Raw genomic sequence first — 12,335 nt, 5'->3', positions numbered from 1 at the left:
CCATGTAGGTCGCTCTGGTGGATGCCTTCCTACTCCCCAACAGAATGTGCTGAACCTCAGCTGAGCACTGCTGCTCCTGCGTGTTTAACCACGCAGCAGCCAAGCCATCAGATGTAGTTGCCAGGTTGGGGGTGCAGAAGACTGCGCGGTTCTGGGACAAGGAGGTCCAACCTGAGCGGTAGCTGGAACAGGGTTGCTACCGAGAGGTCCAGCAGGGTGCTGAACCAGTGTTGGCGCAGCCACGTTGGTGCTATGAGGCTGATTCTCACCATCCTGTTTGATCTTCATGAGGACGCTGGGCAGCAACAGTACTGGAGGGAAGGTGTATCCAACCAAGGGAGCTGAAAGGTGTTGGACAGGGCTCTTCTGTCCATGCCCCCAAATCGAGCAGAAGATGTGGCACTTCCTGTTCTGCCTGGATGTGAACACGTCCACCTGAGGAGTTCTTCACCTGCGGAAGATGGAGCAGACCACCTCCAGATGAAGGGATCTGACAACTCGTGGTGAGATGAGAACGTCCTGCTGAAGCGATCTGACAATGCGCTCTTGTACGCCAGAAGGTGAGTGCCTATGAGATGGATATTGTACTGTAGGCAGAAATCCCAGAGCCAGAGGGCTTCCTGGAAAAGTGCCAACAACCTGGCTCTACTCTGCCTGTTGATAAAGAAAACCGTAGCCGTGTTATCCATCAGGATCTGGACGACGCTGTCTTGCACATAAGGTAGAAAAGCCTGGCAGGCCAGTCGAACCGCCCTGACTTCCCTAACATTGATATAAAGGGAATGGACGTGACTGGACCAACGGCCTTGAGTGTTGAGATCACCGAGGTGGGATCCCCAGCCAGGGTCCAAGGCGTCGGAGACAAGAGTCACCAACAAGGACAGGGCTGTGAAGGGAACCCCTTCCAACACTGACGTGGGATCCTGCCACTAGATGAGGGATGCAAGTATGCTGTCTGGAATCCTGACCACGCGGTCCAGGCTGTGCCGGTTGGGGACAGACTGATGCTAGCTACGCCTGAAGAAGTCTTCAGTGGAGTTGTGCGTGCTGGACCATGCAAGTACACGCTGCCATGTGGCCTACTAGCCTCAGACACATGTGGGCGGTGGTGAGCGGGTGAGCCCACAGGCCCACAATGAGGTCCGCCATGGCCTGGAACCGAGTCTCGGGGAGGAAGGCCCTGGCCCAAGTGGAATCGAGGACCGCTCTGATGAACTCTATGTGCTGCACCAGGGTTAAGGTTGACTTTGTCTTGTTTATTATCAATCACCGGTCACCACAGGTGGAACAAAGCAGGTTAAATTACCTCCGCACTTGACCCGGAGACCAGCCCTTTAATCAACCAGTCGTCGAGGTACGGGTATATTTGGACTCCCTAATGTCTCAGATAAGCAGCCAGTGGCGCTATAAATTTTATGAATACCCTTGAGGCCGATGAAAGACCAAAGGGCATTGCCGTAAACTGGAAATGGCACCGGCCCAACATGAAGCAGAGGAAGCGCCAGTGCTCAAGCATCCTCTAAATCGAGGGCAACAGCGGGTGGAAGGCGGAGATGGCTGCTAAATGGACCTTGACTGATGAGAGGGACAAGCTCTCCTGGAGCGCAAGATGCAGGAGGTAGTGCAGAGTAAACTGGTAGGCTGCCCTCGATTTAGAGGATGCTTGAGCACTGGCGCTCAAGGGAGGTCCAGGGAGGGGATGATGGAGGCCAGGGAGACTATGCAAAACTTCTATGTCACCTCAACAAGTCCCTCCAAGAAGTTGGTCTAGGATAGGTCTGAGATCCCCTTTTGCCTTCAGAATTAGCAAATAGCGGGAGTAGAATCCTCTGCCTTCCATGGTCCGAGGAACCTTTTCCACTGTCCCCAGGCGAAGGAGGTTTTTGATCTCCTGAACAAGGAGTTTCTCGTGAGAAGGGTCCCTGAAGAGGGACGGGGAAGGGGGGCAGGAGGAATGTTCGGCTGCAAACTGCAGGGTGTAGCCTGAAGAAACCGTATCAAGCACCCTGTGGTCTAAGGTGATGTGGGACCAGGCCAACCGGAAAGGGCGGAGGCGGTTGAAGAAAGGGAGGGTTGGATCCAATACATTGGCTGGGGTGCCGTCCTGGAGCGCACCCTCAAAATAACTGCTTCTGGGAGGATCAGGTTGGGCAGGTGGGTGGGAAGAGGATGGGTAGTGTCTCTTAGGCCCTTTGTCCTTGTCCTTTCTCCTGTAGGAGCCAGACCTGGGAGCCCACCAGGACCTGCACCGGAGGAGGAGAGCGGAAAGGCTTCCTGAACTGCCGAGGCGCGTGCAACGCAGGGAGAGGACGGTGGCTCGTGAGCCTAGACTCAATTAGCTCTGAAAAGAGCCCCGAACCCTCAAATATTGTGGTTTGCATCTCCTGGGATTTCTCAGTATGCTCCCCGGCTCACACAGCCAGAGAGTCACCTAATGCGGCGCGAGTGCTGGGCGCGCTCCGGGCCGCAGCATGTTAGGGCTGGGGGAGGAGCACCTCTCACATGGATGCGGCAGGTCCAGGCCAGGCTGGGACCATGGGAGAGGCATCTCTCCTTGCCCAGCCCAGGTGCTGCTGCTGCGGGGAGTCCTCTCTCCCTGTCACAGCCCCGGGGCAGCCTGCACCTAAACCCCTTATCCCCAGCCCACCCCAGAGCAGCCCCCCACCCCCGAAACTCTCTGCCCCAGCCCTCATCCCCAGAACCTGCACCACTGGCCAGAGCCCTCACCCCAACTAGGGTGACCAGATGTCCCGATAAAATCGTGACCATCCCGATATCTGGGTGGTTGTCCCAATATTTCGCTCCACCGGCAGCACTGGTTTCCCCCCCCCCCGCCAGCGCAACCCCCCCCCCCCCCCCATGTCCTGATATTATCTTCATCTCATCTGGTCACCCTAACCCCAACCCTCTGCCCCAGCCCTGAGCCCCCTCCCACACTGCGAACCCCTCAGCCCCACCCCCGTCACATGAATTTTGTTGTGTGCACCAATATGGAGGCAATGTGTCCACATCACCAAATTCATTCTGCACATGGGTGGGAAAAATTAGAGGGAACACTGAAAGGAAGACAATTTTTTAAAATACTTATGTCTACACCCACTCATACTCCCACCCACCCCTTTGCTTCCCAGTAGGTGGAGCAGTAAACACTATGCCCTTGACCATCTTTATAAGCTGGATAGGAGAAGAGGAATGCATGACAACAAATAAGCTAGCATGCCTGTCACTAGAAGGTCTAAATGTAACTTAGATTTCTGAAATATGGTCAGATAAGAAAAATCAGTAAGAAATTATTTTCCTTCCCACAAACTACATAGAAAAAGATAGTTTATATCGTATGTACGGAATAGTAGTACTTAAAGATTAAGCTATTATAAAAATGTCTGTCTAGAGAGTAGATCATCGGGTAGAATGGAGATAAAAATTCCATGTCACAAAAATATCCCGTACAATGGTATTAGTGACCCATGTATCAGAATAGTAATAATTAAAATAGAGAGTATTGAGACCCTGAAACAAAATTAACAACAGATAACTTTAGATCCCTAAATATCAAGTGGATAAATGCCAACTATGTGCGTCACATAAAATTTTTCCAAATAACTTTCTAAAGCATAGAGTTATGGCTACTCTAGATTTAGTTTAGATTTTAATTTGGCGGTGCCTCTTTAATAGTATGTCAGTTCTGATCACCAGGAAGTACTAGGAAAGGGCCAAGAAAATGCACAAACTTGATAAGAAGTAGAATATGTATAGACGGGGGAAGGTTTTCCCCATAAGAAGAAGTATTAAAGGGTAAGACTACTATTCAGTTTGTAAAGGAGGAAAAAAGTACAAGGATATATATGAGGTACATGGAACAGCAAAGAGCTGATTGGAGAACAACAATTCTGTTCTCCAGCAACTTTCAGTGCTTTGAAATTAACAAAAAAAATCCTCCAAACATTTTTGTGAAAACTTAATTGTGTCAACATAAAATCTAAATGTCTGCGTGTGGAGAGAACTAGTGGTTAGGGCACCGGCCTGGGATGGAGACTCAGATTCAAGTCCCTGCTCTGCCTGATTCACTTTTTCATTTCAGGTATCACTCTGAATCAGACGGAGCAGGGAGTTGCATCTCGGTCTCGCACACCCCATCCCAATTCTCTAGTCCCTTACAGTCTCTCTGTCTCTGTCTCTCCCAACAACATCTTGCTCAACACCAGTTTATCTCCACAACATTTTTGGCTTTGATGAAACAGAATGTTTTGACAAAATTTCATTTTGCTGAAAATGGTCCACTGAGCTCTAATACTAAATGGTATAAAGAGAAGGCCAGTTGGACACTCCTGAATGTGTTATGTATCCTCTTTCATAATATGAAAGCACAGTTGAAATTAAAAGGCAAGAAAGTTAAACAAACTGTGTAGCATGTTGTTAATGCAGAGCACAGCACATCACTGTGGCTTAAGAATCAACAGAGGAAGATGAAAGACATGTACACAAATAAGAACATCTACAAAGAAGCTATCTTGAATAAATAATCATCAATCTTCCTGCTTCAGGCTTTAGGCTGAATCATCAGTGGGGGTCAGGAAGGAATAAAGGAATAACATTTCTTCTGATTTATTCAACAGTTTTCATCTCAAATGATTCCAAAGCGCTGTACTAACTGAAATTCATATAAATATATGGAAAAAAATTCATTCACCACTGAAATACAGCCATGTCTGATGTGGAACATAGCAATTATTCTAACAGTGCATAGCAACACACCAGTTTAAGAAGGAAATTTGTAATAACTCAATCAGTTACATAATCATATGTATTACTGGGATTTTATGGTTTCCTCTGAAACAGCTATGCTGAAGGACACAGGGACCTTACCCTGATAAGAACTTGCTAACAGGTTACAAGTGGTAATTCAACTTCTCCCATTGCAGCCCTTACTCACAGCTAAGGAACACAGGGTTTTCTTTCATTCTTAATGTAGAAAATGCTATGGACTCATGACCAGCACAGAACAGGGCTGTACACATTTCTGTTGAAGGGCTAGAAGTGCTGTATTGGACAGCAATTGAACTATTCCTTGAAGGGAATAGTAAACTAGAAACTTGATAAATGAAGCAGGTTGTTAATAAAAGTCTGCAGTTACTGCTCCATACCCTCCCCATTTGTATACACACAGAGCAGACAGATTTATTTGCCTTGGATTTAACAGCCTAGGAGAGATCCCACCTGAGGAAAAACGTTTGAGAGAGGCTGGCACAACATATGGGGACAGAACTAGGGAGTGGAAGGGAGAGATGCCTGGAAGCCACACACAAAAGTGGTGTTAAATTCCATCACAAGAGTGCAAAATTTAGAATTTCTGCTGGTCCTCTTACCTTAGTGTCAAAAAGATCAGTCCATTTTGTTGTTTCCCAGAAAGTCTCTGACAGAACACCTATGCAGCTCTCTTGATCGTCATCTTTACCTTCAGCATCACTTGAAACAGCCCCATCTTGGGCCTGCAGATGGAGAAGTTGGTCTGCTAGTGCGCTTCCTTTCCGACAAAGGGCATCCACTAAGGTAGACTTCTGTTTTTCCATATCACTACATTACGAATTTGAACACAAATACAAGGTGTCTCTTGCAGCTATTTGTTTTAATCAAGAGCCAATAATTTAACTTTGCCTTAAAAATCACAGTAAACTAAACACACTTGTTGATTAGTATTTACACTAGAAGTAGAAGCAATTTTCAGCTACCCTATTAAAATACAGCATTTCTGAAAATAAACTATTTCCCATCATTCTAAACTGGCTCAAAATATAGTTAGTGTACATTACACAACGTACAGATTCTAACCAAGCCTATAGGTTCAGGCGCAACTGAATTGCCTCTGGTATTTGAACAGAAGTGCAAGCCAAATTTTAAGAATTTAACAAGAAGTCAGGATCTAGTAATATATTTTATTAGTTCTTGGTAGTATGGAAAGAGGGCCAATCCACTGTTAATGTAAGCCAACATGGACTTCAAAGGAACTGCATCCACTTAAGCCAGCACTGAATTTGGTTCTCAGTTTCAGATGTTAGAAGATTACCAGATCATTTGGTTGACTCTACCAAGAAATGCTTAGAATGGAAATGCTTAATTATTTTTAAATCCAGCAAATACAGTGTTATGTACAAGCCACTCCAAGCAACTAGGTTAATGATTTAATTAACCAAGGTCAATATGTAACAAACCTCCGTTTACAGCCCCTAAACTTCAAATTAGCTGCTCTTTGCTATTCTCCAGTCAAAATGGATCAGCGTAAAAGGGGCTTTTGAAATCAATCATTAAAAAAAATGTAGTGCATTGTCATCTTTGAAGTGCTGACCTTCTACTGAACATACTGACACTCCAAAAGAATGTTACTGTGTACTAACTCCACAGAGAAAAAGACCATATTTGAATACAGATATAGCCATGGTTACCAGTCTCTTTTTCCTGACTCACTCTATAAACACTTGTGAGCTCTTCAAAAGTGGCTTTATCAAACAACAAGTACTGTTCTCTAGCATCTTGGAACCATCCTTCAAGAATTTTGAGGATCCCATCGTATCATGCAAAACCCTGCACTTATTCCTACAGGAGTGCCTTGTTATCCAAATACTACCAGTTCACTGATTATTCTGAATGTTTATGAATTTGATGAGACTAAGCAGAGTACAAACTTTCCCACACAGCTTTGCCCATGTATCTCAATTCTGATCTGAAAGCCATCCTTTGTAATCTTATCTGAGCTCTTCTGAGCAAAATTAGTTTTTCAGTGTCTTTCTGCATTCTGAAATGCACAAAACTCTAAACGTACTTGTCTCAAATACCTGTTTCCACTTGAACTCAAGTTTGAACCCAAGTCTCAAAATATTACAATTCTAGATCAGCGTTCAGAATCCTTTAGAATACTTGTATGTAGAAAAGGCAACTATATTTATAGACTACAGAAATAGGATGCAAGAAGGAGTATTTACTGGTTAGGTACTTTTTTATAGTAGCTGCATCAGGCCTGGGATCAGTCTTCATGGCAAAATAAACTGCTAACGCTGTTTGATCAATATGCGAGATAACAGTATTTGCAGCTTCAATAATTTCATCGAGCCTTTTCATTCGTTCCTGAATGAAAAAGGAATAAAAAAATGTGAGACTGGCAAAACGAAGTCACCCCATTTAACACTTAATATTATTAAACATTACTGAAGTCACAAGTACATGGCAATACAATAGTTTCTGAAATCTATTTACTTATTTAACATTTCTACAGTCTAGACAGGATTGAGGTCATATTGTGCTTAGTGCCATACAAACCCATATTTTAAACGTCCTTGACACAAAGAGGTTACTATTTTCTTTATATTCCAGTAGTGCCTATAGGCCCCAACAAGCTTCCCATGGTCGACATGGCTCAGGAAGGAAAATATTTTTCCCCACCTCCAAGGTGCTCTGGGCTTGTTTTGTGCCTCTGAAGCACAGACTGCCACGGCTGGAGATGGGATATTGGACAGGCAGGCTGGTGCTCTGAGGCAGTAGAGAAAATTCTCTCATATCTGGCTGGTGGATCTTGCTCACATGCTCAGAGTCAAATTGCCATTTCAGGTTTGGGAAGTAAACCCCTCCCCTCTCCCAGGTCAAACTTGGATTTTTCACCCTCCTCTGCAGCCTGGAGTGTGGGTCACTTGTTAGGATTATCAGGGTATCCTGCCAAATCATTTCCCTGACATTCATTGCAAGGCCTTGGGCACTGGTGGACCTCAGTCCCGCCTATGCTTTGCCTGTGCCACATGACAGTTTAGTTTCCTGAGGGCTGTAATACTTTAATCCAGGTTATTGGGCTCAATTGAGCAGGAACTGGACGGCGTTTAGTGGCCTCTGATGTGCAGAAGATCAGATGATGATCTAGGTCTCTCCTGACCTTAAACTCTTAAGATTTTAAATAGTAAGATGGAGATCCCAGCTTCAAAGAGCTTGCAATCTAAATAAGCAAGACAGACAATGAAAGTGTCAGTACTTATTTTATAGATGGCAAAGACCCAGTACATCACACAAGGTATGTGAGGGATCTGGGGCCTGATCCCAGATATCCCAAGTCACAGTACAGTGCCTTAACCAGAAGGCAAAACCACAAGACCAACCTTACAATCTTAGTGACACAAGAATGATGAAGAATGGGGTTACAGACAGCATCCAAAGAGCTGATCATGATTTGAGACAAGCCAGCTAGGGATACAGAATCCAGCCTTCCTATGCATAAAGGAAATTATGCTTCTGAAGTTTTGTATAAAGTGTGAGGTGGTGCACCCTGCAAAAGAAAGAATTAGCACCAAAAGAAGAGGAAGGAGGTGGAATGTTAGGAGCTCACACTATCATGGTGATGAACATGAAATAGATGAACAGAGAGAATTTGTGCAACAGCTATCTGCTATAGGAAGAGGACAACACCACCATCTGCTAAGGATCACAGCAGTGTACCTTTGAAAATGGAGGGTAAGCACTTATTCACTTGAAAGACGTGAGCAGACCCTACACCTCAAGAACAGTTAGTCTATCTCATGAAGAAACCATCTGTAAGGGCGTTACAGTTTATGGCTAAGCTCATTGATTTTTGGATTAGATCTCCGAAAGCAACATAAGTCACTATTAAGCCAAGCCATTGCTAGATGATCCATTCCCAGAAAATGGAATTAACAAGAAGTCACCCGACCCATACATCAGACTGTACTAGGTCTTGGAAATAAGATTTAATCAGTGAGAGACTGCGAAAATACTTTGCTCAGCTGTGTTGACAACGAGAAGGAAGGAATCGCTCTCCATCCTTCAGCCAGTATCAAATGATGGAACAGGTTCCAACTGTATACATCTGAATGGCTATTCAAGGGGAGAAGAAGGTGTCATCTGAGGGAGCTCTCCTAGAAGCTAGAGCTACAAATACTGAGTTCAGTACTTTGTAAGTCTCCCTAGAGTAAAACAAAACCAGAACCCTTTTATATAAAAGGATATTGATTGAGCATTCACGTTTGAAAAGTATACACATACAGAAGTGCTTTGATATACTTCAAGTATCTACAATGAGCAGCGGGACTGAAACATTCTCTTTTTAAAGAGTTCAACATTAGACACTAATCTGTCCACAGTGCTCCTTGCATTCACAGACTCCAAGCTTGATTATAGCAACTCATATGTAGAAATAAAGCCCTGGAATCTGAAAAACCTACACCTGGCACAAAATGCACCAACCTGTGTAGTTAGCAACACTGGTCACACTGATCTGACCCCAGTGCTCTGGTTTCTGCAATGCCTCCCCAGGTAAATGTCACTGGGTTTGGTCCTAGCTACCCAAATCAGCCACATTCCACTGGAAACTGTCAGTCATCATGAGGAGTTCATGAAAGCAAAAGACATTTAACAGGAGAAAAAACTAAACGATGAAATTCATTCCCTCAATAAATAAGCAACTTTACTCCTTTCAGAACTAGATAGAAAACTCATTTCTTTAAATTTTACTTTACCTCACTATTTTTTTCCATAAACAACCAATAAGCCAATCAAGCTGTTTCTCTGATATGCTGGGAACAATGAAAGAGATGCTAAGCATTCACATTTATAGCCTTGTAAAAATGCACTGGTTTGTAAATGGTAAATGCTTTTGATTCTGAGTAAGTTAAAAGTATAGCCACAGCAGTCATGTCAAGTCTAGGCATCTGTGAAGAACAGTAAAGGAGAAATCTTCAGATTTAATCTCCTGTCTCAAGGCAAGATAGAGTGAAACAAATACTGTATTAAAAAAACAACTCACCTTTTCAGAATCCAGCTGATGGAGTCTTGCAACATACAAGGGAAGATGATTAGGAAAGGCTTCTTTCAATTCATTATACATGTCACTGGTATCCAGCCTAGCCAAAAAGAGGGATGAAATGAATATGCTGGTTCTGCATGTACTAATCAGGAGGCAGTGCAACAGTGAGAGACTGGTCTTCTGATATCACAAGTTTAATTATCCTAGTACTCAAACTTCCATTTCTTCTAGTATTAACAAAATAGAAAAGGTATAATATATGGAGATATACCTATCTCATAGGACTTCAAGTCCAGCCCCCTGCCTTCACTAGCAGGACCAAGTACGAACCCTGACAGATTCTTGCCCCAGATCCCCAAATGGCCCCCTCAAGGATTGAACTCATAACCCTGGGTTTGGCAGGCCAATGCTCAAACCATTGAGCTATCCCTGTTATGCTATGACTGGTTACGGAAACTACAAAAGACATACTTAGTCATCCATTGTATCTTCAGATCTCTCAAAGCTTCAGCAAATTCCTCCTTTACGTCTTTTTCTTTTTCTGGTTCCCTTTCTTTCTCCTTGCTGCCATTCTTAGTCTTTGTTGGTGATGGTATCAGATGATAATGAACAGTAATTACATCCTAGTGGTAGAAAAAAAAAATCAACTACATGGTGGAATGGACTACATTTCTATTCTTTTATCTTACAATGCAAAAAGTGCTAAATGATTGCAAGCAGTTACATGCCTGGAAGTTGGAGCCTGAGAGCAAAGGATTAGTCTTTAGAACCTCTGAATGGTTCAACTTTCTCTGGAGACGCACCCAATTTCCCACCTCCCCAGGGTTTCTTCCAAGCAGGGGTGGCTCCAGGCCCCAGCACGCCAAGCGCGTGTTTGGGGCGGCATGCCACGGGGAGCACTCTGATGATCGCTAGGAGGGCGGCAGGCAGGCGGCCTTCGGCGGCATGCCTGCAGAGGGTCCGCTGGCCCCACGGCTTCAGTGGACCCTGCGGGAGGTCCACCGGAGCCACGGGACCAGCGAGCGGCAGAGCGCCCCCCGCGGCATGCGGCCGTGCTTGGGGCGGCGAAATGTCTAGAGCCGCCCCTGCTTCCAAGTTTTCAGAAATGGGCTTGTAACAAGGTGACTGACCCCTGCAAGAAAGGAAGCAGGCCAGTGCCCCTGGACGGATTACAGGCTGCCTACCTGGTCTTAAGGGAGGGCACCTGGGTCTTATAAAGGGGGAGACAGCTGGAGATGGTTTGCAAGATGCCTGCAGACACTGCAAGGAGGAAGAAGGCTCCTGCAGGGCCCTGAGTCAGCAGCGGGGAAACAACGGCAAGGAAGGCCTGTGGAGAAGGGCCAAGCTCCAGGCAAAAGGTGTTGGGAGAGCAGGAAGGCAGATTCTCAGGGAGGATGGGCTGCGCCCAGCTTGAGATTGGGACAAAAGAAATGAATTTTAAAGAGTGAGGACAGACCCCCGCTCAGGGGGAGGAGCTGGGCTCAGCTGAAACAGAGGTGAAGACTTTGTAGGTTTGACCTCTATTTTGAAAGACTTTGTGCAGGACTTAATAAACTGGACCCCAGAGGGGGAATATCTGAATATCTGGACTGTGTGAACTTTAAAGGGCCTTCAGTGAAGCGGAAATTGAGGTAGGGTGCAGCCGAGTCATGCTGGCCAGCAAGGAAGGCTATAGGGCAGGCACACCCTTTTAATATGGCTTTAACTATCACATGGCCTCAATGCGCCTTAAAGCAGTTCTATTTTCTTTACCAAGGTGTCAAAGCTTAACATTTTTGTATTCACATACTGTTAAAGGGAGTTATGGAGACGGTCTTCAGGAAAGCAGGTAAGTGGGGTAAAAAGGTAAAGATAAAATTAGGTAAAGCTCCTGTCCTCTAAAGTTTGGGGACAAAACATGTGAGTGAATAAGGGTTTTTTTTTTGTTTATTTGGGGGGGGGGGGGGGGGTAATTATTAACAAAACGTTTTATTAATAAAGTCATCAACATGCCATAAAACTCATAAGTATATCTCTCTTGAGCCACTGAAATTTCTTCCAAGCTGCTACTACAGGACTGGTGTATTCATATTCAGATAAAAAGCTAAACAGTAACATTTTAAAATTATTTTCTGTTTTCAAATATAGGAAGACTACAATAATGTGGTTTATGGAGATATATCAATCTCCAGACCAAACCTGATATATACAGTCATCAAGGTGTGAAAAAAAATCTCAACTGAAAGGATCAATGTTGATCTCAACAAACAGCTGTTTTGATACACACATTTTTCTTGTGTAATTTAAATCCCATCACTTCTGAGTAAACCAGTGTCAGGTTTCATCACAGACCATCTAACATACATTACAGTACACACTATCAATTTTTTGCTTTTAATGATGTTACAGTATTTAAACAGGCTCCCCCCAAAAAGAATATTAAATCTGAGTGTACAGACCCACTACATTACAATACTAAGCTTGTGCTAGAAACATGTAGATCAAAAGCTTCATCTTATTGCTATATAAATAGATAACTAGGGCCCTACCAAATTCATGG

General features: G+C 44.5%; 1 protein-coding gene across 2 annotated transcripts in view; it reads right to left on the bottom strand.

Annotated features, from left to right (window-relative positions):
- Window positions 1-12,335, bottom strand: part of TPP2 (tripeptidyl peptidase 2) — a 69,055-nt gene that overhangs the window by 5,695 nt on the left and 51,025 nt on the right. For both annotated transcript variants that reach the window (XM_039543582.1, XM_039543592.1), the window contains 4 exons: window positions 10,268-10,419; window positions 9,797-9,893; window positions 6,989-7,119; window positions 5,367-5,574 (listed from right to left, as the gene is read on the bottom strand). In XM_039543582.1, the coding sequence (XP_039399516.1) occupies window positions 5,367-5,574; window positions 6,989-7,119; window positions 9,797-9,893; window positions 10,268-10,419 (588 nt within the window). The remainder of the gene's footprint in view (window positions 1-5,366; window positions 5,575-6,988; window positions 7,120-9,796; window positions 9,894-10,267; window positions 10,420-12,335) is intronic.

Source organism: Mauremys reevesii, linkage group 1 (assembly GCF_016161935.1).
Source record: "Mauremys reevesii isolate NIE-2019 linkage group 1, ASM1616193v1, whole genome shotgun sequence".
In the NCBI taxonomy this organism is placed as follows: domain Eukaryota; kingdom Metazoa; phylum Chordata; order Testudines; family Geoemydidae; genus Mauremys; species Mauremys reevesii.
The sequence above is the reverse complement of the archived record's forward strand: the minus strand, read 5'-3'. Positions and strand labels throughout refer to the sequence as shown.